At 39.3% G+C, this 17,071-nt stretch overlaps 1 protein-coding gene and 1 long non-coding RNA gene across 2 annotated transcripts; both read right to left on the reverse strand.

Moving 5' to 3' along the window:
* Positions 1 to 217: 217 nt before the first annotated feature.
* LOC109200019 (uncharacterized) lies at positions 218 to 3,658 on the reverse strand. The gene is made up of 3 exons (XM_019355393.1): positions 3,446 to 3,658; positions 2,133 to 2,498; positions 218 to 1,893 (listed from the first exon to the last, which is right to left on the reverse strand). Exons 1-3 carry the CDS (start codon positions 3,501 to 3,503, stop codon positions 1,652 to 1,654), a joined length of 666 nt encoding a protein of 221 aa, XP_019210938.1. The 5' UTR covers positions 3,504 to 3,658; the 3' UTR covers positions 218 to 1,651.
* Positions 3,659 to 7,613: 3,955 nt separating this feature from the next.
* Positions 7,614 to 13,558, reverse strand: LOC109200022 (uncharacterized). The gene is made up of 4 exons (XR_003217828.1): positions 10,758 to 13,558; positions 10,499 to 10,585; positions 9,907 to 9,993; positions 7,614 to 8,290 (listed from the first exon to the last, which is right to left on the reverse strand). It is a non-coding gene; the product is annotated as an uncharacterized LOC109200022 (long non-coding RNA).
* Positions 13,559 to 17,071: the final 3,513 nt, after the last annotated feature.

A 17,071-nucleotide genomic window follows, 5' to 3' on the forward strand; every position in this document is an offset into this window, starting at 1 on the left:
TAAATTCAACCTGAAAGAAACAGACAAACATAAACACATCAGGACTTTATTCTGTGGACGACTGACATGAAGCCTGATTATATACCTGATTTTTATAGCAGGGTAAAGATGTGTCACAATGAAATGAATGTTTGATGTTCAAAAATGCACAAAGATCTTCTTCTTCAGTAAGAAAGAAACCAGAACAGAAACAGCAGTGATGAAGATGATTTTCACATTTCTGCTTTTATTCTTTTATTGTGATTATGAGTTTTACATGCAAGCATTTTTTTTTACTAAACAACAAGCAATGAAAGAGACACGTCACAGGATCAGACTACAGCAGTTGTTCATAAGTCCTCATTAGATTCATATTTTCCTTAAATTAATAATGTCGATCAAGTTGCATTTCAATCTTTTGTGGCTCATGAGTCTATTCATACCTGTGTACAATACAATACTTGTAGATGACAGTAGATGGCAGAGCTCCTGGCACTGCCAAAACACACATGGTACATATATAATTAATGGAGTTTCGTCCCAACACCTATTCCAAAAGTTCAGTGATTAAAGTTTATCCTTTTAAGCCCAACGAGGCTGCCTGAGCTTCCTCTTTGAAAATGACAAACCCAAAATGAATGGAGAAAAGTCCATGTAAACAATCTTGGTATCAATAATGAGTGTTGAAATTGTTTTATTTATTTGTTATTATCTTAGTTCAGCTGAGGAGCGTACTACAGAGCGAGGTTAATCGGTTGGCAAATTTTGTCTTAGCTTAAAGTCAGTTTTCAGTACCAGGAAAGCGGCTGTGACTTTACCTGGATAAATCAGCATGGTAACTTTTGCTGAAGCTTTAAGTGCCATATAGATTCAGTGCTGAGGGAGTACATTAATGTTAAAGCCCAGCTCTAATGTTACCATAGTGTAAACTGAGTATTTGTCTGTTTTAAGAGAACTTTGTTTTTGTGCTATTGTAAGGTGACCTTGAGGGTCTTAAAGGCGCCTATAAATAAAACGTCTTATTATTATTATTATTATTAAAATGTATAAAAGTTCTTATTGTTGATTCTAATCTTCTGATCTCTGAAATTCACATTTCTGCTGCTGAACACAAACCAAGAGTGATGGTTGAGTCAGTTGAGTTAATTAATTTTACTTTAATCTGTTAACAAACTGAAGCGATTTCCACGTTGTCTCCATCAGGCTGTTTGACAGCAAAGCTTCAAGTGTATCAAGTTCAAGTTTCAGACTCTAATCAGCAGTTATCACATTAAAAACAGAAGCACCGTGTTTTTGTTCAAGTTAGAGCTTCTGAACAACTGCAGGTCACTGCTAAATAATATCTGCACAGGCACAGGTTGTAAAACAAAGCTGAATATTTGAACACTGCAGCAAAGACATCCAGTGTAAAGAGCAGAATATTGTAATAATGCTGAGAGATTAGTTAAAGTGATTCAGAATCAGAATTATATGGTGTGATCTGGATGAAGCAATAACTGGATAATAAATGATAAAACAGCAAAATTCTCTGTTTTCTTTGCTCTCACACACTAGGTCAACAGTTAAACTCCATTACACTATAAAAAGATACTCTGTGTTCTTAACAAAGAGTTTTAATTGTCGGTGACATTTCACAAATCAGTTTCATTGTGAAGTTTCCTGCTGTGTCTGTTCACTGACAACGCTGGGAAGTGGGAACAACAGCAGGAGACTGTTTAATGATAAGAGGTCTGAGATATTTGGACGAGAACAGACCAACTTCTTTTGCCTTTTTATGTTTTCTGTAGATCACAAATCCAGCAACAGCAACAACGAGGGCAGCAGCAACTACCACACCAACGATCAGTCCAAGAGATCCTGTCTCCTTCCCTACACCCTTCTTCCCTCCATCCTCTCTGCCTCCTCCTGTCTGACCTGCAGGTGAGAAACAGGTGTGAGGTGTCAGCTGTCAGGTAGGTGATGAGTGAAGAACAGAACAGAATCCATTTCCTCTTCAAACTGCTGTCAGACATTATCTACTGCACTCTGATCACATCACTCAGAGCCAGCTGCTTTCTACAAAGTCTCATCAACAACATCTTTAGAAACAAACATCAACAACCAGGAAGCAGCTTCACCTCTGATCACACACACACTCAACTCTACTCACTCACCTGGAGGATCAACTCTCAGGTAGATGCTGCAGATGGGCTCCCCGCCCAGATTAGCTCTCCTCCTGCGCTTTGTTCTTGGACTTATATGGATCTCGTATATCCCAGCATCAGCAGTTGTCACATCCTTCAGAATCAAAGACACCTCTCCATCCTTCATCTGTTTGTCCTGTAGATCCACCCGGTTCATAAAAGATGGATGCTGGTTGTCTGTAACAAACACCTCGTCTCGATACAAAAGGACATATTCATCTCCCAGGTCAGCTCTGCTCCACAGCAAAGTTTGACCGTTGTATTTTGGAGCTCGACATGTCAGAATGACGTCCTGTCCAGACTCAGCTGTGATGTGTTTCTGGTCTGAAAGAGAAACTATACAGAGCAGAGAGGTTGAAGGTTTCAAACAGCTGTTTACTTCTACAGAAAGCATCAGGATCATTGAACATGGACTGTACAGTTAACACTTGGGGAGCAGCATTTGGGACAATACAATGTCTTTCAATGACAATCCAGGGAATTTCCCCTAAATTTACTAGTTTAACTGGTAAAAAGTATGTGTTTTTCCTGAAGCTCTTAAAAGTTTCTCCTATGTTGAGGAGTGAAAAAAAATATTATTAATAAATCGTGCAAAAAATTCACAATTTGAGAGTGTTTAGATTAGATTGTTTAAAAAAAATCCACTGACCAGTTCGACAAATCAAAGAAGACATCTAAAATGCCTGATTAAATAAACAGAATTATTTCTCTGATCTGAACAACTAAACAAGTCAGGAACACTCAAAGTTCACAACCAAGAAACATCCTCAAGAATTTAAAACAGGGTTTAATTTGACTGTATTACCATTATAAACTGCATCTTTTGGTTTTAGACTTAATAATAATACTCCTCCTTCCTCATGAGCATTTTTGACTTTGTTAGACTTTGTGAAGTCGTTTGTCTCAACTATGGAAAAAGTCTGCAGCTGTGCACTGTTTTTTCGTGCCGCTGAGCTCACTATGAAGTCCCTTTTCAACACTTTGAATCAATGTCTGCTTCATTTGTCATGAAATAACAAGGGAGCAGACGTCACCTGGCCATAAATCGACTTTTATACACAGTCCTCCATCGAAAAATGAGGGACTGTGTATAAAAATGTCTGTAACTCCTAAATTCCTAAATTCCATTTTTAGTTAACTTTGACTTACTCCAGGTTTGTGTGGTTGAATTGTAATTGTACACTTGAGATAATGGAACAAACTCCACTTAAAACTTTTATTACTGATTACAGCCTACAACTTCATGCAGACTGATTAAAGTTGGTACACAGACCATAGCTTACTTTGAGAGGTGCAACCCAGCAGGCACGCAGAAAGCAGAATCCAGATGGGTCCAGCCATTCTCTTCCTCCAGGACTTTCCAGATGTTTAGACCTTTGGGTTCGTGTGTCTATTCACTGACTCTGAGAACAGCTCCTTTATTTTAATGTTTCCTTGGGAGGAGTTACTGGGAAGGATGGAGTGGGCGTGGGCTCATTTAAAGTCAGTCGATAAAAGTAAAATAAAATAAAATAAAAAACAGATGTTAGCAGAGCAACTGATTTATGCCTCTACAGTCCTTTTGCTTTTCTTTTTTTAAGGACTGTTACTTGGAGTGCTGCTGGGAAAGAGGAGGTATGCTTACTGTGCCTTCCCGAGAGACCTCTTTGTAAGAGAAGTGTGGTCTCTTTCACAAAAAGGTATCTCTTTTTGAGAGACCACAAAGAGAGAGAGCTGAGTCTTTCTGACACATTTCCCTCAAATCCCTGGCACTAGTGATGGCCCTCTTGAAGCTGACGCTCCGGTGCGCGTGCCAAAAAACCCCCCAACACACTGCTTCAGAAGCACTGTGTCGAGGCTTGATTCGTTTGGCCAGAGTCACGTAATCAGTGACGTCCGAAGCTTCATTGGGAACGTAAGCGATTCAGTAGTTTATAAGGAAGTGAAGCCTTCGCGGGATTTGTGGAGTGTTTTGACAGTGACAGATAGAAAACAACTGATCATTCTATTCAGAGAAACGGAGCCAGCGAGGAAAAGGGGAGGTTCTGTCGTGTGTGAGAGTATTTTGAGTTGATTTTGGTCAATTTATTTTATATGTAAAACTCAGCTTTTCATAATGTAAATATCATTACAGTATATGACTTTAGAAACACTTCCATTTGACTTAAATTTAATATAATTAAAAAAATTAATTTTAAAAGAAACTTAAATTAAATTGCTGCACATTTTAGAATAACATTTTGTTTATTTTTTTAGGTGATAGTCTGTGGGACTGTCACGATCCTGGGTCTTTTGACCCAGCGTTTTGAGTTTTTGTTTATTTTGATGTTTATGGTTTATGTTTGAGTTGATTAGGTTATCTAAGTTCATTTGCATATTAGTTCCCTTGTGTTTTCAACCCCTGTGAAGTCTCCTTTGCCCTTCATGTGTTTCATGTCTGTGTGTCTTATGTTGTCAAGTTCATGTTCTCATGTCTGCGTCTCATTATGTTTCCTGTTTTATTTTGAAGAGGTCCTGTGTTCCTGTGTTTAGTTTTACTCTCCCCTTGTGACGTCGTTATGTTCATGTGTGTCAGCTGTTTCCCCATGTGTTCCCACTTCCCTCATTAGCATCCTGTGTGTATTTATTCTGTGTTTTTAGTCATTCCTTGTCAGGTCGTCTGCTGTGTTCACGTCATGCATCCAGGTGCGTAATGAGCAAAGGTGTAGATTTGGTTTTGGCATTGGTGGGGACGGATGATTCAACCATCGAACCCCGTCCTGTTTCTTCTTTTTTTTTTTTTACTTTTTGTCTTTGCTTCTTGATAAAAAAGGAGAAATATACTTGCCTACATATGCTATTCTACATGCTTTTAAACCATTTAAAATTACAATTCATAGTTTTATATGTGAATTATATAATTTTAAATTACTATTAAACAAATGACTAAGTATTTTAGACTTTAGTTTACTTCAGCCATATTCCATATAAATCAGGTATCATACAAAAATAAAAAAAAAGCTTCAAATACAGTCATGACAATAAAAGAATATGACTTTAAGGACTTAACATTACTTCAGTTATAGTACACCAACATCTCTTACACATTAGCACTAAGGGAACACTGAATGACCTGCTGGTTTTGTCAATAAAACTACTCATCTAAGATTACCACAAAGTAAAAGATCTCTCAGCAAAATGATGCAACATTTTAGGCACTATTGCCCCGATCAAATCAGTGAGCTGGGATTTTTATTCTAAACATGAACTACAGTTACAGCAACAGACATGGACTACTGGTGCCCCACACAACAACTCAATGTCCACTATGTGAAGGAGCCAAACACATGCCTGCTCCTCTCGTTAGCTGAGATGAACTGCTGGCATATTTTTTACGTTTTACGTGTGTGTGTGTGTGTGTGTGTGTGTGTGTGTGTGTGTGTGTTTATTTATCGGATAAAATAAGTTAAATGTCACCATTATTATTGTCCAGCCAGAAACAGGCTGGGGGTGTCCAAATTCAGGGGCTGCGTCCACCTGAGGACCAGGTGTTGTGCCAAAAAATGATTGCTTGTATTTAAACTGCTATAAATAACTTGTTGGTCTATAATATGTGAAACATATGTCAAATACATAAAAAAAAATGTATTAAAAATGTCTCTTTTAAGAGTAGTATGGCCAAGAGGACAGCTGAAATTGCAACAAATGCAAAAATAGTTCTGAAAACATATTTTAAGTGGACAAAAGGAAGCTGATTGATTATAATGTAAGTACAATAACACAGATATTTGAAGTTTACACAGCTACATTCTCGCCTGAAAATATTTTGCGACAGAAAGAGTAATAACAGTAATATTAAAACTAAGTAGCTGCAGTGTAGTAGCCATTGTTGGAAACTGGAACTGGCTGGGCCGATCTGGGATATGGTTTTTCAATTTTGTTGTCCGGGTGGAAAATCAGGAGAAATTGGGGAGAATGGTGACTCTGGGAGATTTTCGGGAGGGGCACTGAAAATCAGTATTCTCCTGGAAAAATCGGGAGTGTTGGCATGTATGGCCTAGCATAGCCTGTAACGTTATTAAGACGGACACATTTTATGAGTGAACTTGGCTTTAAGTGACTTACAGGTTTCTTTGAAAAATACTTTCTTATATCCAGGTTCTTCCTTTTTGCTGCCATCCTCCTCTCCTCCTTGCAGCGCAGGCTTGCTGCTGCTAACACTAAACAGAGCTCCCTGAAAGGCACAGCCAATCACATTGGCCATATTTGTCACATGAGGTAGGACTCCAGTAGAGAACATAATTAACTCTTTCTGCACCGCTGGGTGAATGAGACGTTGACAGATCATTTTTTTCTTTCTATCGGGTTTGTTTTTCTTTACTCGAAGAGATCAAATTATTGGTGGGGACAATTCAATAATCGCTGGATATTGGTGGGGACACGTCCCTTCCGTCCATGCCAAATTTATGCCCTTGGTAATAAGCAGTGTTGGGCAAGTTACTTTGAAAAAGTACTTAATTATAGTTACTAATTAGTTCTTCAAAAAGTAACTGGGTTAGTAACTGAGTTACAAGATTCTAAAAGTAATTGATTACTTGAAAAATAACTATTGTGTTACTTTGAAAAATCTTTAACCCTCTGGGGTCCAGGGTATAATTGGCCATTTTTAACTACTTTTGATTTTACCTCTATATTTCACCTTTAAAAACTATTTACTTTGCCTTGTTTGGTATCATCCTTTTTAGCACAACCTCACGTGTCTGAATTTACAGTCATGTTTTCATTTTGAGATACTGTATTAACACAATTGATCTAAAATCAGACAAAAAAACAAAATCCGAATAGAAAAGGTTATATTTTTACTGTAACATCCACAAACATGTTTAATGAATCATATTTCATAACTTTAAATGCAAATATGAATTATCAATTTTAAAATCCTACGCACAAGTTTTGCAAATAAAGTTATTTGTTATTTTTTTATAACCTTTTCAAACTATTTACAGAACAATCAGCTGTTCTGCATTCAACAGAACAGCTCTCTCTCTCTCTCTCGCTGTCGCTCCTAAAACGTCTCCCTCTTCCTAAACATCCAGGTTTATATTTTGTACTTTCGATGGTACACTGACATAAACATGAGTGTGTGTACATATGTAATCTGATTTGCTGGACCCTACGGTGGCCCCTACAGACAAAGCAAATTATTTCTCAAATCTCATCATAAGCATAACTCAAAACTTTTATTCAACACAGTGTTTCTAAAGTCAGAAAAAAGACCATTGGAGAGTGTGCTTTTTCTTTTCATGCCCCACTTTTGTGGAACAACATCCCTCAAGATATTAGGCAGGCATGCTCTGTGGAGGTTTTTAAAGCTAAGTTGAAGACCCCCCTTGTTCACCCTACCCTACATGTCTTAATTCTGTGCCGTTTAGTTTTTAAATTCTTATTGTTTTTAACTTGTATTGTGTTTTTAACTTGTATTGCTATGTATCACTTTTATTTATTTATGTTTTTATTACCAAATAGCTGTACAGCACTTTGCTTGAAAGCGCTTTATAAATAAAGTTATTATTAATATTATTATCATCATTGTGATTGACTTAAAGATACTTTTACAGTAACTTACTGCTCCTGCTCCCCTGTACATAAACACATAAAGACTGCAGATTTTACATTGATAAACACACATTCATTTCTTTTAAAGCTCGGCTGGACCATATGAACTGAGATTTCTCTCTTTATCTCTTAAAACTCTTTAAGTTTTAAAAGTTTCCAGTGATGCTCATGCTGCTTTTAATCTGTGGTTATGGTTTTATTCAGATCTTAATCAGCCACAACGACTCACATTTTTCTAATGTAATATTTGTGAAACCCACAGAACCGCACAAGAAGAACAAGTGAGACCAAAGTTTCTTACAGAGATCTGCAGAGATCACTGCTGTGGGGAGGGCAGCACCGTCCTGCCAGTTACTGAGTGTTTTCCATACACTGCATTACATTACATTCAAATATTAGTTATAATATGTGTTATATGAATATGTTTAATGAGAAGATCAAACAGAATATATAAAAATCTAGTCTGAGTGCCTGTGTGGACCAGCAGCTGGATTCCAGTGGTTGGACTGGTGGATTACTTCATGAGTAGATGCCATTTTGGTCAGATGGAAACTCTGAAAACACAAACAGTTCAAACAGTAAGAGACCAGTCACAGTTAAGATCAGTAAAGGTTATTTTTAGAACAGATCTTTAGCAAGGAAACAACAAACTTTTAATAAAAGTTTTACAGCCAAACTGTCACAAATAAGGTTTTAGTGTGAACGAGAGTTTGGTTTGGGCTGCAGTAGATGCTGCTGCAAATGTACAGCACAGGACACTTTACCAGAGTCAGTGGATGGGAGCTGGAGGAGTGAGGGCAAGCTCTCCTCCAGCTGCAGGGACAGATGAGCAGTTCTTTAGATGTGTGCAGGTTTGTTGAGCCTGCTCTCATGGATATTTTCAAGTTGTAAGTTCTTCACTAAGCTTTGCAGTAGGGCTGAGCCATGTTATACCGTTCACGGTAATACTGGTACAATGTTAGGCAATGATAAGAAAATGAAATATTGCGATAGAATATGGGTAAAACACACATATACAGTGCTTTTTTTCCATTCGCACGTAGAGGCAACAGAGAATGAGAATGGGAAAAGCAGATTGTTTAATAAAAGAGATTAAAGAGAATTAAGCAGAATTGGTTAAGAGTGAAGAACGAGTAGGCAGTGAACTCCGGCCTCCTTTTTGACAGCCTGTGGTTTTATACTTTCACCTGCCTTCACTTTAAACCGTTTCACAAAGTTCACATGACTTCCTGTGCTCACACTGAATGCTAATGTTGGTCTCACAAACCATTAAATATGAGCATAAACCCTGAGAGCCCGGCCTGAGCTTCATTTCTTATATTGTCATGTGCTGTTAATAACAATGAGACCATTTCATGAAGATTTATCTTCAACATAATCATTCAGCAAATCAACTTACCCACAGCCCACAGCAAGAGATTTAGTCAACTTTTTGGTCATTATTAGATAATACGAAGCATTTATAATAAACATTATTTACCATTTCTGTGTGACGGGACCTCAGGCAACCATTTATTTTCCAGACTATGAATTATGTTTGATTTTGTTGGATTTCATTTTAAAAACTTCTTGATAAAACCATAAAATACAGATTTTCCTTCCCAAAACAAAAAAACACTTTATAGCAGGAGTGGGGAACTCCAGGCCTCGAGGGCCGGTGTCCTGCAGGTTTTAGATGTTTTCTTGATCCAACACAGCTGATTTAAATGGCTAATCATTTGATTCAGGTTTGATGACCGAGGGTGAGATCTAAAACCTGCAGGACACCGGCCCTCGAGGCCTGGAGTTCCCCACTCCTGCTTTAGAGTTACAATCCAAATTCTTTCAGCATCAATAAAGCGATCAGCGTGGTTGTTCACCCACATGTTACGATAAAGTTTAACATCCAGACATCGATGACATAGATGATTTATGAGGTTTAGCTGAGTTACAGGTTTGCTTATAAACGATGTCCTGTCTGAAGTATTTGTGAAAAAACTAAAACATGAAGTATTTCATTAACTTAACTAAATTAACTTAATATTAGTAACAATAGGAGGTTCAGTGAAGTATGTCTATCTACTATACCTGTAAAGCAATGTGGTAGCTAGCCACAGAGCTGTGGTTAGGCTAAATAACACAGAACAGATGGAAGTAGACTTGATTTCCTTTGAATAAAGAGCAGCTGTACCTCTGTGCCTGTTTGGTCTGATGTCTCTTTGTCCATGAGTGATCTTGTCTCTTCTCACTGATGAGTAGATTGTAGCTGGATCACAGCCTGCACAATAAAACACATACAGAGGTCATCAGTGCAGATAGTGAAGCTTATAAAAGTGCTGTCAGTATTCAGGATGTGTGTTAAAAGAAGAAGATCATGAAAAGATTTCTTAGAAACAAAAAACACTGTTGACTTTAAAGGACTTTAGATACTAGTTGTGTGTCTGAGGGAAAACACTGTTATTTTACTATTTACGTATTGCTGCATATTCACAACCGGTGAAAGTTTTAAGCTACAAGTACAGTAAACCTGATCTGAAAAATTAAATACTACAAGTTCATGCTGTGTAATTGTGCGGTGAGTATGAACGGCTGCATCAAGAATAGGTGAGTCTGTTTTAAACACAAACAATATTTGCACAAATTGTACATGTCCTGTGTGTAAAACCATTTACACTTAAATAAAGGACACAAGTGCTTTTCTGACTACACATTCGTTCTTGTTCACATTATGTTTTTTTAAGAACATGCTTGATTTCTTTTTACCAAGTAAAGAGCAGCTGTACCTCTGGGCCTGTTTGGTCTGATGTCTGTTTCTCGACGATTGATGTTGTCTGCTCTCACTGATAAATAGACCGTAGCTGGATCACACCCTGCACAATAAAACATATACAGAGGTCATCAGTGCACAGTGAAGCTTACAAAAGTGCTGTCAGTATTCAGGATGTGTGTTAAAAGAAGACGATCATGAAAAGATTTCTTAGAAACTGCCAACATGTCTCAGAAGCCCTGTGGTTGCTTCATCTGTCTCAGACAAACACCCACCTGTTGTTTCTGGTGATTCATCATTAACACCAGAAGAAAACACATTTTACTGCAAAGTACCACATAGACCCACACTTTGTTACACTATATACACACTATCATCAGCACTCTGTCATACAGAAAAAGCACGTGATTTTGACACACCTCACAAATATCTGATTACAAAACACCCCCAGCTAAACAATATCCCAACTAACTAAATCAAATCAAACTGAAAATTCAACCCACTACCCCCTCAGCTCTCATCAGATGGTTCAACCCACTATCAGTGGGTGATTGGAAAACTCCTTTCAGGTGAACATCATTAGGCCATAATCATGTGTGCACTCCATGACTAAGGCCTTCAGGAAGTTGACTTCAAGGGAGAGAGAGAGAGAGAGAGAGAGAGAGGTTAATGGACTTCAAAACAAAAGCATAACAAAATCAAAACTTCTTATCAGACACTGTGAGTGCGTACATCACTTAGTGAGGGAGGTGCTCCCCAGCACCCTCACAACGTCATTGACACTGTGTCTATTTAATGGAGAAAGAGTCATTAAAGAGTTCTATTCTCTTGTTATATACAAATCATTTGACCATCTATTGATTTCTTATTGAAAATACATTAAAAGACTTGTCTCATCTGTTTGTTAGTAACTAATAATGTATCTTTTCACTTAGAAGTAAGAAGTAGACTTAATTTCCTTTGAAAAAAGCACCTGTTTAGTCTGATGTCTGTTTGTTTAAAACTCATGCTGTCTCTTCTCACTGATGTGTAGATTGTACACAATGTGTTACAATGAAACACACAGAGAGAACATGACAGCATTTATGTAAAAGTTCAGTCAGTATATAGACTTTGTGTTTAAAAAAGAAACACTATTATTTCCCGTGTATCATTATGAGAAGATTCAGCCGCTTTCAGAAGCTCTGTGGTCATTTAATTTGTTACAGAGAAACACCAACCGCTTGTTTTTTGTTTCTTTTTTTGTCATTCACAATTAACAGCGGAAGAACAACTCACACTGTATAGACTATACAGACACTATCATCAACACTGTGAAGATTATCTACAGACGTGTTCAGAGGAAACAACAGGAGGAAGTAGTTGCTGGAGTTTTACATGCACAATTTAAAACACACAACACCATTAATATTGTGAAATTTGTTAAATGCTGGTTCTTACTTGGCTTTAGGTGTGAATGTAAACTTGTCTCGGTGTGTTAAAGACTGATTTCTGTCTTACATTCACCAAATGTTGACAGTAAGAAGAATTTTGACATGCTTTAAATTAATGTTATGCACCTTTTTGCAATGGTTTAATGAAGACCTTCAACTATGCAGCAACATGTGAACAAACCAGTAGTGGATCTAGGATTTTTCTGAGTATGGGGACATCAAGGGGCGACAGTATTCAAAGAGGGGCCAAGTATTAGTCCAGCATCATCCAACAGCATGTACAGTGTTCATTCTAAGTTGTATTTCCTTTTTATTTCTTTGTGTACATGCAGATTACACTTGACTGTAACTCCTAAATGTGGCCAAATGTTTTGCTCCAAATGTTCCTTGTTGCCTATTTTTTGGTTTTACTGCATATAATCACTTTGAAAATATGCTCCGGTTGACATTTAACTCCAGAAAACCAGTAATCGACATATGAACATTGTCTGAGCAAACGACTTATCCTTCTGGAGTAAAACAGTGAAAGTTTACAGCACTTTTAACGAATATATAGACAGGTGTTTTGCAATTTGCCACATTTTGCCATCGTCTGTCAGATTAAAAAAAAATTTAGCTACTGAACAGCAGAAAGGATTGAACTTCCCAAATGGACGTTTATACGTTGGAAAATACAGACACGGTAAGTTCGATTTTACGTTATATTTCATGGAACGCTGTACATATTTGTGGTCTGTTTTTACGGCTGGTTCGGTGAATTTTGTTCGGAGTTGGATGAAACTTGCAGTTTTGGAATCTGTGAGATCTCAGCTTTTGAGTGATGCTTTGTTAAGTGGATTATTACAACTCATCCACTTAACACACTGTATACTGCAATAGCTACACCTATACATGCTCTTCTTTCTTATTCAGCTATTTATCAATAAGTGACTTGTGTTTGTTTACCAACATTTAGCAAAATGACGTAACTGCTCTCTTAACCTTTTGATGTTTTTGCTGTGTTTGGCAGTTGTACAAGTGGTTTATATGAGCTTTTAGCTAAAATTTACACACCGGGACTTAAATTACATTTAATTTAATTACATTAAATTTGCTTTTGTTACAGCCGATAAAAGAGAATCGCCCTTCTTTTGCCTGCAGTACCGTGGGTGCTGGGCCTCAAGATTTAATGTTTGTCAGACTTCAGCCACATGAGAGCTGTGGGTAAGTAGGGATTTATGACTTGTGAACGAACTCCTCAAAACATAGAGTCTAATCAGTTGTCAGTTGAAAACAATGATATTGACAATGACTGTTTTCTACAGTCCCTGGTTAAAAAGCTTTCCCTGCAGGATCATTCAAATCTTCTTCGCCTGTAAGGGCCAATGAAATTTCAGCTGGGGGCTCCTCCTCTTAGTATCTGCTGCCAGATGCTGCTTCATTTATGGGTGTCTGTCATATTTATGTCTTTCTGCACTCTCACTCTCCTCAGATAGGAACAGCTCAGATACTGCACAGGACCCTCTGGTAGAGGACCCGAGCTTGAAGGATAGACTGCCCGCAGGGGTGAGTGGGGGATTTAAATATATATATATGTAACCCGGGTTAAAAAGATGCATGAATAGTAAAAGATAAGTAAAGTCTGACTCTGAGAATATAAATACCAAAGAGTTAAATTCATTTGTTAAATTTGTTGTATATTAAAAAGATGAAAGTTTATATAAAATGATTAAAAACATGTTTGCATTGTTTAAAATAAGTTATCTTTCTTTTCTTGTGAATTGCTTGTGAAAACTGTGATTTCCTACGGGGATATGGTCTGTGAAGGTAACACAGGGGGGAGAAGAAAAAAAGAGAGCGCGAGGACACAGGGTGGTGGTGCGTGAGTTACACGGAGCATTAGTGGTGTGCGATACTGCATATTTTGGTATCGATCCGATACCAAGTAAATACGGGCCAGTATCGCCGATACCAATACCGATACCGATACTTTTCAATAAATAAGGTGGATGCCTCATTGAATTGCTAAATCGCAATTAATTTTCATGACCTTAAGTGCTTTTTGTGATTTTTCCTTTTGTATTATTTATTACTTAAAATCCAGGACATAATTAGGAGAAATAATTAATTTATAATTAAATAAAAAATGCTTTATTATTGTGGCGGCTGTGGTCTGCGATGCTGCTGCTGGTGAGATGGACTCACCTGTGTCACCTATGCTTATATCCTTACTCTCATTCCCCTTAATGTATCTGTAACATGCAACTTCTTTCGGTGCTTTGCTACTGGAAACTGGAATCTTACCTTCATTGCATCTACAATCATGCCTCATCGGCTTAAAACCTGTGCGCTGCTTGTGCTGTTGTTGTTTTTGGTGTTGATGTGTACAGCTGGCAGCAGGAGGGCTGCAGCCGTTTAATGTAGGCTACTGTTACAGCAACCGTGTGATCACTGTAAGGGTGGACAGCGCGGGGCTCGGGGTCAGCCGGAGGCTGGCGCGCCAGCGGGACCTGCCAAGCTGGAGATGGAGGTCGAGGTGCGCGGGGTCCTGTCTGAGGGCGGCATGCTGTCCGCTTCGGCCGTCTGCCCAGCTGCCTCTGAGCCCCGGCTCACTTCCACTCCTGCTCCGCTGCCTCTGCTTGCCATATGGGTGGCCATCAGGCCAGCTCCCGGGCTTCCACTGGAGGCGTGGGCGACCGCCAGAGTGGACACTTCCCCGTCGCTGGGCCGGGACATGGGGCGCCGACGGTCCGGGCCGATTCCCTCGCCTGTTCGCGGGTGGGGTGAAGTGGGCGATGGGGGTATGTGGCAGGGCGTGTTCTGCGATGCTGCAGGTTTGGTGGTGGTGATATGTACGGCTGCCAGCGGGAGAGCTGCAGCCGTTGAATGTACTATTACAGGAACCGTGGGATTATTGTAAGAATAAATGATGCGCGAAGCATGAAAATGCCACCGGGTCTGCCGTGGTGGCGATCTTTTTTTTTTCTTTTCTTTTTTAATCTTAAGTGCACGCAAACCAGTAAACAAATTAAAACAAATACTGTTGATAAACTATAATACAAAAATGGCAATTAACATTCTATACACCAACAAAAACAATATATATTATTAATATGTAAACAACAACCCCCAAAGTGTCTAAGTTACATGACGTGTCAGCGCAACACTGAAACATAAGAAGGGGGGGGGGGGGGAGCAAAGTGTGCCTGCTCTCCGCTGTCACAGGAGCGGCGAGTCCAGCGACCTGGCTGTTTCGTTTTTGCCGAAAGCACAGCGTAGCAAACAAGCAGAACTCAAAGTAAACAATCGATCTAACCAGGCTAGTATCAATCCGATACCGATCCCGACTTGGGATCGATACTATCGATATTTGGATCGATCCGCCCACCACTACGGAGCATCCGGAGAAGTTAGCTTGTTTTTAAGTACTAGTAGTAAGTGTGTTTTGACTTTTCGGAAAGAGAAGTCACAGTGTTGGTAAGCTAGTGACATGACATGTAAAGTTTCGGCGTGAAGCTGCTGGACTGTGTGTTTTGTTTACTGCGGCCGTGCACGCCTTGAGTTAAAGTGAGGCTAACCCAGCCATTCGCTAATAAGGACTACTGTAGACTGCCGTTTCGCTAAAGTTGTGGGACGTAAAAAGCTGCAGAGGATCGTTACCGAACTGGATAGCGACAGACAGACCCCAGATAGTCACTCTGAGTGCCCGCGTCACTCTGAGTACCTCTGGCAATGTGGGAAGCTAAAACAGGTAGCTTGTGGAGCACGTGGAGATCATGGACCTCATCTCATCATCTACTGCATTCAGAGCGGAGTGTTTCTGAAGGAGCTGAAGACAACCTGTTGCCTGGATTAATCTGGTGGGAATTGCAAGTTTCACAAGGTACTGAGTTTATTTCTTTTTGCTCGTTGAGTGAAGAACTTCCGGTTTGGAGATCGTTTTAGATTTATACTGGAGCAATACAGGCCTGCAACGTAGGGTGTATTTCTGCCGGCTTTAGGTTTAGTTTGGGACTATAATTGTTTTATCACTGGTGGGTTGCACTGTATATGAGAAGATTCTGTGTACAGCTGGTAAATTGCTGTGTGTGTTTTACTTTGCCTGAATACTTTATTATTTTATTGTTTTCATTATTTTAGTCAATTAAAGGAGGGTTACATTGGTTTACTTTACAATGTGTATGACATGCTTTACTGCACCGTTAGACACTGTTGTTCATTTTAGTGTGTAGTGCTACTGTTAAGGAATAAGCTTCATTGATCCCAGAAACAAAAGAGAAGTTAATTTAAAAATATCGTACGAGAGTATACTAGAAAAAGAACCCAAACCCAAAATAATGATATTGAGTAAATGAGGGCTACATATAAATAAATAAATAAATAAATATTCCATTCAAGCTCGGCTCCTCTACCAGAGGGTCCTGCGCAGTATCTTAGCTGTTCCCAGGACTGCGCTCTTCTGGACAGAGATCTTCGATGTTGTTCCCGGGACCTGCTGGAGCCGCTCACCTAGCTTGGGAGTCACCGCACCTAGTGCTCCGATTACCACGGGGACCACCGTTACCTTCACCCTCCACATCCTCTCGAGCTCTTCTCTGAGCCCTTGGTATTTCTCAAGCTTCTCGTGTTCCTTCTTCCTGATGTTGCTGTCAATCGGAACCACTACATCTATCACTACAGCTGTTTTCTTCTGTTTGTCTACCATCACTATATCCAGTTGGTTAGGCCACATTCAGCACAGATGTTCCTGTTTACTATGCCGGTCACTTGGTTATGTATGCAATGAATGGAAAAGAAGCAGTTATGCTGCTGTTATGTGCTGGATTGTCTCAGGGGCATCTTTACACAGCCTGCACCTGGGGTCTTGCCTGGTGTGATAGACCCCAGCCTCTATGGATCTTGTGCTCAGAGCTTGTTCCTGTGCCTGATTACAGGCAGGGTGCAGATGTTGATAGCCCGGATCTTGTTCTTACTGGTCAGATGATTCTTCAGGACTTGCCTGACCCTCTACAGGTACTTGGTGGTTTCAGCTTTCCTAGCGGCCTCTTCATGGTTCCCATTTGCCTGTGAGATCCCCAGGTACTTGTACCTGTCCTCAGTGTCTGCAATGTTGCCTTCTGGTAGTTCAGTCCCCTCAGTTCTGACTACATTCCCTGTCTTTGTTTTCATCCGACTAT

This window comes from Oreochromis niloticus, unplaced genomic scaffold (assembly GCF_001858045.2).
Source record: "Oreochromis niloticus isolate F11D_XX unplaced genomic scaffold, O_niloticus_UMD_NMBU tig00002581_pilon, whole genome shotgun sequence".
Taxonomy (NCBI): domain Eukaryota; kingdom Metazoa; phylum Chordata; class Actinopteri; order Cichliformes; family Cichlidae; genus Oreochromis; species Oreochromis niloticus.